This window comes from Nerophis ophidion, linkage group LG13 (assembly GCF_033978795.1).
Source record: "Nerophis ophidion isolate RoL-2023_Sa linkage group LG13, RoL_Noph_v1.0, whole genome shotgun sequence".
In the NCBI taxonomy this organism is placed as follows: domain Eukaryota; kingdom Metazoa; phylum Chordata; class Actinopteri; order Syngnathiformes; family Syngnathidae; genus Nerophis; species Nerophis ophidion.
In genome coordinates, this window is record NC_084623.1 from 52,893,092 (window position 1) to 52,909,505 (window position 16,414).

At 36.8% G+C, this 16,414-nt stretch overlaps 1 protein-coding gene across 1 annotated transcript in view; it reads left to right on the forward strand.

Moving 5' to 3' along the window:
* The first annotated feature begins 583 nt into the window (after nucleotides 1–583).
* The window catches only part of LOC133564726 (bleomycin hydrolase-like), a 35,972-nt gene continuing 20,141 nt past the window's right edge, over nucleotides 584–16,414 (forward strand). The window contains exons 1-6 of the mRNA XM_061919206.1: nucleotides 584–742; nucleotides 8,449–8,646; nucleotides 11,346–11,455; nucleotides 11,595–11,736; nucleotides 12,181–12,269; nucleotides 12,371–12,463. Of these exons, the coding sequence (XP_061775190.1) occupies nucleotides 733–742; nucleotides 8,449–8,646; nucleotides 11,346–11,455; nucleotides 11,595–11,736; nucleotides 12,181–12,269; nucleotides 12,371–12,463 (642 nt within the window). The 5' untranslated portion in view covers nucleotides 584–732. The remainder of the gene's footprint in view (nucleotides 743–8,448; nucleotides 8,647–11,345; nucleotides 11,456–11,594; nucleotides 11,737–12,180; nucleotides 12,270–12,370; nucleotides 12,464–16,414) is intronic.

Below are 16,414 nucleotides of genomic sequence, written 5' to 3' on the forward strand. Positions count from 1 at the left end.
TTGAACAAATTGCAAAAGATTCAGCAACACAGATGTCCAAAATACTGTGTAATTATGCGATGAAAAGAGACGACATTTAGCCGCAAGTGGTGCTGGGCTAGTATGTCCCCTCCAACCAATAACGTCAAAAACACGCGTCATCATTCCACGACTTTTTCAACAGGAAACTCATCGGGAAATTTAGAATTGTAATTTAGTCAACTAAAAAGGCCGTATTGGCATGTGTTGCAATGTTAATATTTCATCATTGATATATAAACTATCAGACTGTGTGGTCAGTAGTAGTGGGTTTCAGTAGGCCTTTAATATAAGCCTGATTAAAAAGAAGTCTACTCTTTTTTTTTTCTTTTTTATATATATATTTTTTTAAATATCAACGTTCTCGGAGGTCCCAAAGCAATTTTTATTCATACGTCAATCCTGTTTTCAAGATGTACAAATGTAGCAAATAAAGTTTATATGGGCTGCTGTCGAAATATCAATTTACCATCGATATAGGCATAGAACCGGTTAACATTACTTTGGTAACTAAGAGTGGCGTGTCTGGTTCGGGCGGGAGCAACGCACTTGAAATAGTTCACTTTAAACTCCGCCCAGCTCCACGTCAAAGACAGGACTCTGGTGTGCAAACGAACGCACCCTTGCCTTTTCATTGACGAACAGTCGGTGTCTGACATCAACAAAGAGCCGGTAAAATCGTACCAAGTCGCTCTCCTTCACGTCTGAGAAGAAATGGAAACCGGTAAGTTTAACGTTGCCTTTTTTCTTGTTGTTGTCCTGATTGGTGTTTCTGTGCGCCGGCGGGCTGCTGGCGTGACAGATGGAGGATGACAACTGAGGAAGCTAATCGGCTAAAGTTAGCATTCCTCCAGCTAGCTTGTCCACCTTTTAAAAAACACGGCGTCTTTGTTGCAGGCGTATTAACACCTCCGGACTCTTCAGGACAAAATAAAACATTTTTATTATGTGACGTCATTAAAAAAGCTATGAATGGCGAGGACTGTGGAGATTATAACCGCAGTGGTTTACTAGTTCATAGAACCGTAATAAAGGACACAATGACTGCACATGCTGCACTACTACTGGGAAGTGAACCAGACAACTTATGTACATGCGTGATTATTAACAAACATCTCATATGTGTATATATATATATATATATATATATATATATATATATATATATATATATATATATATATATATATATATATATATATCTTCAGTGTTAATTTTTCTCAGATTATATATGTAATGTAGTAACATGATATGTACCACACTTGATTATTAACAAACATCTCACACATATACATACATATATATATATATATATATATATATATATGCTTGATTATTAACAAGAATCTCATATATATGTATATATATATTTATGACATGTTTATTAATAATCAAGCATGTACATAGGATGTTACTACATTACATATATAATCTGAGAAAAATTAAGGCTTTGAATATTTATCCATAAACATCTAAATTTACAATTGCCATTAATAATTCAGCTTATAAATCAAGTTGTTCTGTTGATTGCATATATATATATATATATATATATGTATATATATGTGTGTGTATCAATGTTTATTTATATAGCCTTAAATCACAAGTGTCTCAAAGGGCTGCATAAACCACAACGACATCCTCGGTAGAGTCCACATAAGGGTAAGGAAAACTAAACCCAATGGGACGTCGACAATGATGATTATGAGAAACCTTGGAGAGGACCGCATGACCACATGTGGGCAGCAACACCCCCCCCCCCCCATATATATATATGTATATGAGATGTTTGTTAATAATCAAGCGTGGTAAATGAAATGCTACTGCATTACATATATAATCTGAAAAAAATTAACGCTGAATATATATATATATATATACATATATATATATATGTATATAGGCAATCAACAGAACAACTTGATTTATAAGATGATTATTGCTGCCAATGGTAAATTAAGATGTGTATAGATAGATGTGTTATAGATAGATATTCAAAGACTTATTTTTTTCTCAGATCATATATATAATGTAGTTACAATTTATGTACACCTTTGAGTATTAACACAATTCTCATATATAAATATATATTAGAGTTGGCCGTTATGGCTTTATTTTAATATCTCGATATTTTTAGGCCATATCGCGATACACAATATATATCTCGATATTTTGCCTTGGACTTGAATTAACAATTGATACATATAATCCCAGCAATATGATGATTCTACGTGTCTACATTCTTGTTCATATTCATTAATATATGCTACTTTTAAACTTTCATGCAGAGAAGGAAATCACAACTAAGTCAATTTAGGGAAACTGTATTTATTAAACAGTTATTAAGCAATGGCACAAATGTTCATGTCATTTCCAAAACAGAAAGTGAAAGATTGTCAGAGACATCTTAACTGTCAAATAAAAATGAGCTACATAATTGGAAATCAAATACTGTTCATCCTTCGCAATGTGGTAGGTTACTACGGACGTTATCAAATTATATTTTTTTGATACGGTGTTGATGTGGAAATGTTTGCCTCGGTCTTGTTGGCTTCAATCGTGATCCGTAGGCCGTTCTCTTTGAAGATTTGGCATATGCGCTTCTTAGTATTCTCGCTGCTCCTTGGCGAGGCGTGGCACACTGCCAGTCCGTCATCACGGTAAATACCAAGGTTCAGGTTGAGGCTAGCAAGCTAGCAAGCAAACCGTCAACTTCCTCTATGTCACTTTCAACCTGAGAAATAACAGCTACCAACAATTCACAAAACCCAACACAACACTCCAATACGTGCACCATGACAGCAACCACCCACCCACCACCACGAAAAGAATACCTACCGGAATTAATAAAAGGCTCTCGTTGCTGTCATCTAGCAAAGCTGAATTCGACCAAGCAACCCCCCCGTACCAGAAAGCACTTGATGAAAGCGGATACAACTTCACCCTCACCTATGAACCCACACCAGGAAACCAACCAAAAATGAGCAGAAAACAAAACAACATCATCTGGTACAACCCCCCCATTCAGCAAAAAATCTCAACCACTATCGGCCACAAGTTCCTCACTCTGATCGACAAACACTCCCCCAAAGGCAACACCCTAAGAAAAATATTCAACAAGAACAACATTAAATTGAGCTACAGCTGTATGAATAACATACAACAAATAATTTCAAACCACAACAAAGCATTTGCAAAAGGACTGCCTGCCCCCAGACTAAACGACCCTGAAACCAATAAGGAATGTAATTGCTGCAAGAAACTTGATTGCCCTCTCAACGGGGGGTGCTTACAAACATCAGTCGTTTACCAAGCAAAGGTAACACGCAAGGACATTAGCACATCCGACACGTATGTAGGATTAACCGAAGGAGCGTTTGAAGCCAAATGGAATAATCACAAGGCCTCCTTTAGAAACCAGACCTTGCGGAATTCTACAGAACTCAGCAGGCACATTTGGAACCTCGAAGACAATAATGTTGAATAGTCAATAACATGGCAAATTCTTGCATCCAGCACACCTTACAACAGTGGTAATAAAAGATGCAACCTATGCTTAAAACAGAAACTGTTTATTATATATAATCCAGACCTGTTATCCCTCAACAAGCGCAGTGAAATAGTTTCAACATGCCGCCACAAACGGAAACACCTCCTAAGTAACACATGAGCCAATCACCACGCCCCTACGCCTGCCTGTACCCACCCACTCTGTGCCCTATATAAACCATTGTATGTGAATGCTTCCAATAAAATCTCCTGATGATTGAGGGAACCCCTCATGAAACAGTTCTGTAGAGATGAAGTAGTCTTGTGATTTTTCCCCACACATACATATTGCGCTCTACAACGGTATCGAGCACTATTCTCTGGATAATCCAATCAATATATATATATATATATATATATATATATATATATATATATGTGTGTATGTATATATATATATGTGTGTATGTATGTATGTACATATATATGTATGTATATGTATATATGTATGTATATATATATGTATATATGTATTTACATATATATATGTATATATATGTATGTATATATATATATATACATACACACAGTATATACATACATTTATATATATACATATATACACATATGTACATACATATATATATATGTATGTACATATGTGTATATATGTATATATATAAATGTATGTATATACTGTGTGTATGTATATATATATATATATATAATATATGTGTGTGTGTGTGTGTATATATATATATATATATATATATACATACACTTTTGTGCGCCACTCCCCCTCAATCAAGGTTTACCTCTACGGACCAATTAGCTCCTACAGCCACTAAAGTACTGCTATAATACTACCATGCAAACTTGCCAAGTCTGTCTTCCTATTTGTAATGTATGTACTTAAATCTTAATACATTTATTGCTACGTTTTTCAGTGAAAGTATACATGTAAAGATATTAATTTTTGAGCGATATTAAGTGAAATTGAAGTGAATGACAGCTGTACTGTAAACAGTTAGTGGCACGTTTATTAACCCAGTTGGTCAACAGCACAGAAAATTAACTGTTTAAGTAATACATAATTACATAATATAAATAATATAGAAAAATTATCTTTCTATGTAAAATAAATAACATAGCTGTGCAAATAATAAAAAATGCAGCAAACTCGGATAAAAAAAAATACATTTGCAGGAACGCACTTTTTAATTCCCAGTCGACGACGTAGTGGACTGTCACACATGTACGGTTCTGGTCAGCGCTTAGTAAGTGACTTGACTTTTTGTGCGGCTATGATCTTCCTCACTTCGGCACACATTTTTGGCGGCATTTCTCATGCAAAATATGCCCTGCTTGGCAACTCAAGAACAGTTTTGATTTGGGCTTACATGGTAATAAACTCAAATTAATGTTTTTTCCAGATGCATACATTTGTCCAAGTGTGGCTAACTACAGGCATTGTGGGTTTTGTAGACGTAGTCTACATCACTAAAAGAAACATCTAAGGAAGAGAATCCCTCTGCTATCTTTCCACTAGTTTTTTTATCATATAAATCTTGAAAATTCTTCCCTCAAGCCGTGAGATTGTTGAACGCATTAAAACAATCCTCTCAATTCCCCCCCAAAATGTATTAATTTACTGGAATATAAAGACAATATAACATATATCCATAAACGTGGATGCATATGCAAAAGTGCAGTATATTTGTCTGTACAGTAATCTATTTATTATATTTGCACCTTATTGCTTTTTTAATCCTGCACTACCATGAACTAATGCAACAAAATGTTGTTTTTATCTGTACTGTAAAGTTCAAATTTGAATGACCATAAAAAAAATTCTAAAGTTCCCTCTTCGACTCTCTCGTCGTCATTTGAGATGTCTGTTGTGATTTCCCTTCCTGGTTCGATGATATAAAAATATATCGGTACATTTTCAAAACTCGATATATCGCTCAGGCCTACTACGATTGCTGTGTTGCATCCATCCATGTTTTACCGCTTGTCTTCCTTTGGGGTCGCGGGGGTGACTGGAACCTATTTGTATTGATTAAGGAAGATAATCAGCAGTCACTTGTCATGTCTAATCAGACAGTACTGATGGTTTAAAGTTATTGACCGGACATTTCCCAAATACTATTGTGACACGAGGGCCCCAGTCATACAAAAAGAGCTCAAGTGGGTAGTGTTCGGTGACGATTCCTAAAACCTTGATTTCAATTGCCGTGTGTTGTTTTGGTCAGAGAGGATACATGGATGATACAGCAGAGGATTGGGAGAATGTCATGTGGTCAGATGAAACCAAAATAGAACTTTTTGGTATAAACTCAACTCGTCGTGTATGCAGGAAGAAGAATACTGAGTTGCATCCCAAGAACACCATACCTACTGTGAAGCATGGGGGTGGAAACATCATGCTTTGGGGCTGTTTGTCTGCTAAGGGGACAGTACGATTGATCCGTGTTAATGAAAGAATGAATGGGGCCATGTATCGTGAGATTTTGAGCCAAAACCTCCTTCCATCGGTGAGAGCTTTGAATGGTTGACCAAATACTTATTTTCCACCATAATTTGCAAATAAATTATTTAAAATTCCTACAATGTGAATTCCTGTTTTTTTTTACATTCTGTCTCTCACAGTAGACGTGTACCTATGATGAAAATTACAGACCTCTGTCATAATTTTAAGTGGGAGAACTTGCACAATCAGTGGCTGACTAAATACTTTTTTGCCCAACTGTATGTAATTGCAAGCATACTGTCTTCTATACTACAAAAAGGCAGTCTAGATCTTAACAGGAGTAAAATTATGAAAAACCAACTCCTCTTTCCTGTTGGCACCTGTTTTTGTGTACGTATTTAGGATTCCCATAACTGGTACTTTAAAGGTGCCTTACTATGCAGAACCTATTTTTCTAACCTGATGGTACCTGCTTATGTATATTTGGGATTCCCGTAAGTACTGAAAATATGAAGTCAAACTGTGGAGACATTGCAGAGGTATATATAAAATAGTCTTGCCTTCCTTCATACGTTGTCCAACAAGCCGTTGGAATTTACTCTGTCCTGTGACCTTTTCTGTCTTATTTCGTCAGCAAATATCTTCATATATGGTAAAGTGTTACTCAAAGAGCTTAGTGTGAGTCCACCATTTTAGTCTGCTCTGTACTCAATGAGCTCCTTCATTTTCTTTATCTTCTTGTTGTAGGGCTCTTACATGCATATGTGACGCTCTTGCCATTTTGTAATACAAATTAGGGTATAGTTAGAACTCATATGTGTCCGTAGACTCGCTATGGAAGTGCTAAAACTACAACAACGATGGCAGGAACAATACATAGTAGAACTGGAGCCACATAAATAAGACCACCTATAAAACTGCACTTTCTGAAGAGATGATCAGAAAGCAGCTTGAAAACGGTCCGTAAAACATAATCGATGCAACATTTTTGTCAGGCTTTCCCCTGACAGTTTGTCTATGTTTTAGTTTTTTCCTCTGCATTTGTCTGTTTCTTCTGTGGTTAGTATCTCCTGCCTTTAGTTCCTGTCTAGTGGTCTTATTTTGTCATCTTCCTGTCTTGTTCCCTGAGTGCTGTGTTCCTCCTCAGCTGCGGCTGATTGGCACCTGGCCACACATGTTGCCAATCAGCCCACTCCTGTTTGTACCTGCTTTGTCTTGTGTCAGTTGCTGGATCATTGTATTGTATTGTCGTTGCCACAGATCACTCTTGTCGTGCTACCTGTCGTGTCGTTTTGTTACAGCTACTACCTGTCATGCTACATTTTGTCCTGGTCGTCGTAGCGGTAAGCTGTGTCTGTTAGCATTAGTTATTTCCAGTTTTTCTGTTTGCTATCCACTAGCTTCCATGCTAAAGTTCCTTTTTGTTTTCTAGATTCCAGTGCTAGCTCCCTTAGTTTGTTATTCCGCCCACGTGCGTGCTTTTTGTTTGTTCTTGTTCTGTTATTTAAATTAAATCATGTTTTCCCATTCAATGCCTGCCTCCTTCTCTGCATCATGGGGTTCAACAACAACAAATACCTCTGACAATTTTGACCAAAACACCACCATTATATGTTATGTAGACCACAAAGACATGTTTTAAATTTAGAAAAACATACGGTAATATATTATATGACACCTTTTTAAGTGGTGAGTGTGAGACATTTAAAGAAGACCAATAATGATTTTAATCTACATTTAAAAGACTTCCTTGTGTTCAGGATAATATTTTTTTGTAATCGTCATGTAAATTTTGCTCCACTGTCACTTTCATTAACATTTTTTTTTAGTCTGTTTGCAACATGTTGGTTTGTGCTGGCGTTCCCAGATTGCAAGTGAAATGGCAACCCTCTCTTTCAAAAAGTATTGGAATTTATCGTTTGAAAATGTACACTGTTTAAATGTATATCTTGAAGTCGTCACCACTATTTTTATTCCCCCAGACACGGTGAAAAATAAACCGCATAAATATTCTATAGATTCACCCTATAATGATTTTCGGTACACTTGCACAATCTCCAATCAATTTGGATCAATGTCATTGCATGTCACATGTCTGTGTTTAGGCACATGCCAATATTACCTTTCTTTTGTGTTTTCTCATAGCCTGAAGCTCTGGTTAAGCATTTGACTTTGTCGAAATAAGTATGACCACTTCGCTGTGACATCACGACATAGCCAGACAGCAAAACCCTGCAAACTCAATGCAAGCTCACGCTAAAACCTTAAATTTTATGCTTTGACTTTGTTTAACATGCGCAGCCAACATTTTAACAACATTAATAAGACATATAAATATCATCATAGGTCCCTTTTAAGTGTAGCATATGAGTATTGCGATATTGGAAAAATCCTCATAGTTATGACTCCTTGTGTTCGTTTTTCTCCCTTCAGTTTTTAATCATGCCTTCTTTTTGCTGCGCCTCCAGGTCTGAGTCAGGAGAAGGTAGCCACCTTTCTGAAGCGCCTGCAGGCTGAGCCACGCTACTTGTTGGCCCAGAACGTTTCAACCTGCATCGACCCGCTGGAGGTTTGTCTCCACCGGCAGACTGTCCAGGATACAGTACACATCTTCCAGCATGCTATCCCCACAGAGGGCAAGCCTGTCACCAACCAAAAAAGCTCAGGTAGACCTTCTAGTCTATTCTTATCTCGGATGTATGTTTTTTTTAATGGTTTGCATAATAGCGTCTGTTAGGCCCGTGCACCAGCACTTTTGAATGCCAGTGGGATATTTTCTCCAATATGCTCATAAAGAAAAGTCAACGTTATATCTAAATATAGTGGTACCTCGTTTTTTGTTAGTACAGCAGTTTGTTCTAAAAGGTCCCACTAGACCGAATCGTACGAAAACCGAAACAATTTTCCATAAGCCGCTCAAGACACTCTGAATAAAATAAAAAAATGTTTTAATAAAGAATACTTGTAGTTTTACCGACTAAATCAGTGGAAAGTGCATAAAAAATACAGCTGAAATTAATAAATTAACATCTATGATCACTTTCACCTTTTATTGAAGACTTCTGTTGTTGAAGACTGCGAAGACAGAAGAGCACAAGTTCTTCCTTGAATGCAATTGTTTCTAACCTTTATCAAATGGCTGGCTTATTTTGCAATCATGGTTGAATGACTAATGCATTGAATTTTTTGACTGATTCATCGGAATGATTTGCGGGCAAACAGACTAGGTATTTATGAGAAGTGTTTGGTAGTACGATATCCGATACCGTACTTTAGTAGAAAATGTTGTATTTGTGCTTGTGACAACTGAAACTATTTCATCGACACTATTTGGTTTTAATTTGAATTATGCTTGTTTTTATGGTTTATTTTATGATTTTAATTTTAATTATGATTATTATGTATATATTCCTGTAATTTTTTTGTGAAGCACTTTGAATTGCCTGGTGTGCCAGTTGTGTTCTGTAAATAAACTTGTCTTGCCCTGCCTTGCCCTAGTACGGAATGTGCCAATGTAGGATTATAACAAACAAAACTTTTTTTTATTTTTTATTTCCTCTTTACAATTTTTGAAAAGTTATTTGTGTCCTATTTTATATTGTATCAACAAATGTTGTTATAAATGGTGGTCAAAATAAATTGCATGATTAATCTAAGTTTATATGTAACTAATGTGATGATATTTGTGTATGTATTAACTTTGACAGCTCTGCTTTTTGAGTAAATAAACTCTTGACTGGGAGTCCTGTCCAGCGTTCCCTCTAAGGTGCACGCTTGTGCAAATGCTCACTGCTCAGCTGTCCTCTACGCACAGTAAATTTATGCCGCGTACAAAATAAAATCCAATCTAAACTCTAAACATGATAAATACATTACAATTTATTCTATAGGATTTTGCAATGCAACTGAGTACAGGTGACAACAAGCAGCCTAACAGATAAAAAATGTTGCTCAACACTGTTCAATTGTTGTAACGTATGTCGAAACGCTTTAGAGGACAGAAATTCCGTCAATCACTTTATTGAGCAAAACTGTATATATTCGCCCATAACCACACCAAAAACATTTGTAAAAAGATTTCTATCTACAAAAACTGGTCATTTTCTGCTGCACAAACCATGTTTAACTTGTGGTCATCTGTCATATCAAAAGCTAACTTACTCCTTCTCACCTGCACCAACACAAGCAGTAATGGCACTGAGCCACTGACATGTTTATGGCCACACAAAAAGTTGGAAAACTCCAACACCACACAAAGAGTACATACCAGGTCGTTAACACTATGAAAACTCAATCAGATGTGTGCTTATTCTTTTGTCATTTATTAAGAGTGTTAATTCATGGATATTAATCATGATGACATGCTGTTACTAGATTACATAAATTCTTATAAAAAGATGTTTTACAGACAGAAAGTTACAGGAATGTACACTTTATCCCATTTTTACATCTCATTTTGCCACTTAAGAATGTTTGAAGAGGAATTAAATGTTATTTCTGAAAGTGGTACACATTCTAAAGTAGGACCCCACCCACACATATAATATTAGTACATAGCTCATGAAAAACAATATTTTTTTTTGTTATGTTCATCGTAAGTGGGCCAAATCACTTAAAATAAAAAAGATATTACATTAAAATTACTTGTCATTTGATTATTATAATAAAACATTTAACTTATTTTTAAGTCATGTTTGGGACAGGCTTGATGCTAGTATGACCACAGTGTGCACGTGTGATGTTTTTCACATGTGCTCCACTGAATGCTCAGGTAAGTTTTGCATTTGCTCAGACACATAAAACATTTGAGGGAACATTGGTCCTGTCTACTGATATGTTAGAGGGCTATTAAAGAAAAATAGGAATGTGTATATACTATAAATGCAGCCATTTGTAGTATATTATAACAATATAAATGGGAGAACTGTATAAAAGATGTTGTTTGCTGCTCATCGTGTTTAAAATAGGATAAAATTGCCGTAGAAGTCACAACCATTTATTTGACTATACATTACTGTACAAAACAGCCACGTCCGAGACACGTGTACTGCTTTTGTTCCAAAGAGTTCAATTTATGTTTCTGTGGTATCATCCTACTTTTCCTTTTTGACGTCACTGATTCCCTGTAAGCACAAAAGGAGATGCACACGTTTACTGAACTTTTGATCTCATACCTGTCAATTCTGTGCAACTACAGAGATGTATTTTGTCACACAGGTTAGATCAAATTCCAAATTGTTATTGCCAGATTTGACTCATTCCATAATCAAACTTGCCTTAATTTACAGGGTTAATTTAAAAAAAGTGTTTGGGTATTGCATTGGTATGCAGGAATTTCCTCCTAATCTATTTTCTTCTTCACCAGGGAGATGTTGGATCTTCTCATGTCTCAATGTCATGCGACTTCCCTTCATGAAAAAGTTCAATGTAGAGGAGTTTGAATTTAGTCAGTCCTATCTGTTCTTTTGGGACAAGGTAATATCTTAAGGTGCTTTTTTCCCCCTGTGTTGTAATGTTTTTGTCGTTTTTCCACCTTTTTTTCAGTACACACTGTTGTTAAATTATGAGAGGATGAGTCACCGCTCAGTTAAATGCTGTATTTTTACGTCTACAGATTGAGAGATGTTACTACTTCCTCCATGCCTTTGTGGAAACCGCTCAGTGCAAGGAGCCGGTAGATGGACGCCTCTTACAATTCCTTCTCTCCAACCCAGCAAATGATGGAGGACAGTGGGATATGCTGGTCAATCTCATTGGTTCGTAGTTTATATATTTTAGAATTTGCGGATAAGCAACACACATTACTGTACACATTTAAAAAATGGATGCAAGTCTTCTAATACATTTTTATTATTTGAAAAGAGAGACACATGAGCTGTAATATTTTGTTTGCAATGATTCCTCGAGAGCAATACAATATACTTAGTAGACACTTAATTAGGTACCACTTTGCAAAGGAGGCAATATCAAAAGTGGATGCCAAAAAAGAAAACCCTTCACAAAGATTATGTATACCTCAGTTGCATGTGACGTCATGTCCGGTTACATCCTGCGCATTAGCTCAAGCATTTGGCTGGCATACAGGTGTATTTATTGCGGACTGTCTTTAGCTAATGTTGCAAATTTTTTTATGCCAACAAAGCCTAAAAAATATACACACTTTTCAAAAAATGATACATGTTGTATATTGTCCACTCTAGAAAAGTATGGTGTCATCCCAAAGAAATGCTTCCCAGAGTCACACAGTTCAGAAGCCTCACGCAGAATGAATGGCATTCTCAATCATAAGGTGGGTAATTGTTTTTTATTGCAGACTTAAGCCACACAACAAAAATCATAGAATTTTCCTTTGAATGCCTGACATGTGTTTTGTTGAATTGTGTCTCACAGCTGAGAGAGTACTGCTTCAGACTGAGGAACATGGTGGCCAGTGACGCAACTAAATCGGAGATCTCTGAGGCCATCAACACCATGATCGAGGAGGTGAGTCTCAAAATGCTATTTGGTATGATATTCTGGTATTCTTTTGAGAAACAAAAAACAAAAAAGTACTCTAATTAGTCCTGATTGCAGTGATGATGAAAGAATAAGTTGTAAATCAACTAAAAGAAAAACAGCTATTTTAAAACTCATAACTGCAGCGGTACTTAGTTGTAGCCCAGTTTTCCACCCCTTGTGGCAGTAATGACAATATAAAACACAACAGATCAGGAGCTAAAAAAAAAAAAAGTCATATTATGTCCCCTTTAAAGACAAACATCATCGCTTTTTGTTTTTTAATACTATTTATACAGTAGATTCACTAGCCACTACACGAGGTACACGTCAGTGATAGTGTGAATGCAACCATTAGATGAAAATAATACTTTATACTACCTTCTCCTTTGTTTCTTCAAACCAAGTTGAAATGTCATAACATTGTCGTCCTTTTCAGTAGAGTTTAGCAGCTAATCTAACCTCGTAAATGGTAAATGGGTTGTACTTGTATAGCGCTTTTCTACCCCTTTTTAATGAGCCCAAATCGCTTTGACAGTATTTCCACATTCGCCCATTAGCACACACATTCACACACTGACAGCGGGAGCTGCCATGCAAGGCGCTCACCAGGCCCCATCAGGAGCAAGGGTGAAGTGTCTTGCCCAAGGACACAATGGATGTGAATCGGATTGTAGAAGGTGGGGATTGAACCAACAACCCTCAGATTGCTAGCACAGCCACTCTACCAACTTTGCCACGCCGTCCCATATTACTCACTGATCCATGCTGACACAACTGTCCTGTGTAAAAGGCTAGAGATACAAACCCCATTTCCATATGAGTTGGGAAAATGTGTTAGATGTAAATATAAACGGAATACAATGATTTGCAAATCCTTTTCAACCCATATTCATTTTACTACAAATACAAGATATTTGATGTTCAAACTCATAAACTTTTTTTTTTTTTGCAAATAATAACTAACTTAGAATTTCATGGCTGCAACACGTGCCAAAGTAGTTGGGAAAGGGCATGTTCGCCAATGTGTTACATCACCTTTTCTTTTAACAACACTCAATAAACGTTTGGGAACTGAGGAAACTTAATTGTTGAAGCTTTGAAAGTGGAATTCTTTCCCATTCTTGTTTTATGTAGAGCTTCAGTCGTTCTACAGTCCGGGGTTTCCGCTGTCGTATTTTACAGGTGGACTGCAGCCGGGCCAGGAAAGTACCCGCACTCTTTTTTTTTTACAAAGCCACGCTGTTGTAACACGTGCTGAATGTGTTTTGGCAATGTTTTGCTGAAATAAGCAGGGGCGTCCGTTAAAAAGACGACGCTTAGATGGCAGCATATGTTGTTCCAAAACCTGTATGTACCTTTCAGCATTAATGGTGCCTTCACAGATGTGTAAGTTACCCATGCCTTGGGCACTAATGCACCCCCATACCATCACAGATGCTGCCTTTTTTTAACTTTGCGTCGATAACCGTCTGGATGGTTCGCTTCCCCTTTAGTCCGGATGACACGATGTTGAATATTTCCAAAAACAATTTAAAATGTGGACTCGTCAGACCACAGAACACTTTTTTCCACTTTGCATCAGTCCATCTTAGATGATCTCGGGCCCAGAGATGCCGGCGGCGTTTTCTTGTTGATAAATGGCTTTCCCTTTGCATAGTAGAGCTTTAACTTGCACTTACAGATATAGCGACGAACTGTATTTAGTGACAGTGGTTTTCTGAAGTGTTCCTGAGCCCATGTGGTGATATCCTTTAGAGATTGATGTCGTTTTTTTTATACAGTGCCGTCTGAGGGATCAAAGGTCACGGTCATTCAATGTTGGTTTCCGGCCATGCCGCTTACGTGGAGTGATTTCTCCAGATTCTCTGAATCTTTTGATGATATTATAGACCGTAGATGTTGAAATTCCTAAGTTTCTTGCAATGGCTCTCTGAGAAACGTTGTTCTTAAACTGTTTGGCTATTTTCTCATGCACATGTGGACAAAAGGGTGTACCTGCCCCATCCTTTCTTGTGAAAGACTGAGCATTTTTCGGGAAGCTGTTTTTATACCCAATCATGGCACCCACCTGTTCCCAATTTGCTTGCACACCTGTGGGATGGTCCAAATAAGTGTTTGATGAGCATTCCTCAACTTTATCAGTATTTATTGCCACCTTTCCCAACCTCTTTGTCGCGTGTTGCTGGCATCAAATTCTGAAAGTAATGATTATTTGCAAAAAAAAAATGTTTATCAGTTTGAACATCAAATATGTTGTCTTTGTAGCATATTCAACTGAATATGGGTTGAAAATTATTTGCAAATCATTGTATTCCATTTATATTTACATCTAACTCAATTTCCCAACTCATATGGAAAAAGGGTTTGTAAATACTCCTGGAAATATTTATTTTATAGACATCAGAGCAGTTGGGAAGTCCTGAAATGAGAATGAATTATATCAAAGGGGAGGATGCTGGTCAATAACAGTTTCTAGGATGCCCACTACAGTACGTTCGTCAGTCTGTGACTTCACAAAAGGCCTAGTGTTGAAAAGATACTATAAAACACAGCGTTCAGAGGCATCCAAAACAGCATGCAAGCTTACATCCAAATGCATGAATGTTATGATGTAATACTTTGTCATGGTTTAACATGAGTATATAACATTTCTAAGTCAGAAAAGCAGAACATAATCACATATTCATTCCCCTTTTAAGCTGACAACACCACTATAACGATGTACCATTTTAACCAGAAGAGGGGGCTGTTAGATAATATTTCACTGACCGGATGGTGTACTTGTGTATACAAGAATTTGTGTGCCTTTCATGTATCTTTTGTATTTTACACATGCACTAAGGCCAACAATAGATTTCAATTTGTAATTATGAGATTGTTGACTATGGACGCAAGTGTGTGCACACTAATGCCTGTATACATCACTATAATAGAATAGAGTGATTGTAAAGCAAACTGGAATATACAATACCAATAAAGTATTGGGGGGGGGGGGTGTCAGCGGCGACAATGACCAAGAAGAACGCGGAGTTGGAATATAATTACAACACTTCATGTACATATTTATATACACATTTATATAATATTTACATACTTATATTATATGTAATTATAAGCTCCATTCACAGACAGAGTCCCATTGCTTTTATGAGAGGTCAGGCGAGTCAAAAGCCGAAAAAAAATATATATATATTATTTTTGTATTACTTCTTTATTTATTTTTTATTTGTGGCGGCCGTAATTCTTTCGTGGCGGGCCGCCACGAATAAATGAATGTGTGGGAAACCCTGGACTCCTACCATAATATGTTATGTTAACATATCAGGCACGTTCTCAGTTGGTTATTTATGTGTCATATAACAGCCTGTTGTTCACTATTCTTCATTTATTTTAAATTGCCTTTCAAATGTCTGTTCTTTTTGGATTTTATCTAATAAATTTCCCCCAAAAATGTGACTCATACTGCAGTGCGACGTGTATATGTTTTTTTCCTTCTTTTTTATGCATTTTTGGCAGGTGCGACTTATACTCCGTTGCGATTTATACTCCGAAAAATACGGTACTTCAAAGTGACAAACATTTATAACACCCTATAATCCTTCCAAACCTTTGGTCCTTTTTATATGAGGTGTTACCCATGTTTTTGTGCACACATTGCGTTTTCATGTCCGCCTAGTAGTCAATCAGTCTCCCATTGAGGTCTGGTTAAGTAGCCTTTGTTGTTGGCGGTTTTGTTGTATTCTACTGGTGGTCTGTTGCTTGTTTAAACAGTGGAATGTTTGTCACATGCACATACACACACACACACGTAAGAGCAAAAGTTGCAAACACAGCATTGCGTGTCTGGTTGGAGACGCTGATAGTAGTCGGTGTTTGTTTGTCCACCTGGAAGTGGTTTGTTTTGCAAAACACTCTCCAGTCACGGCCAGCTGTGAT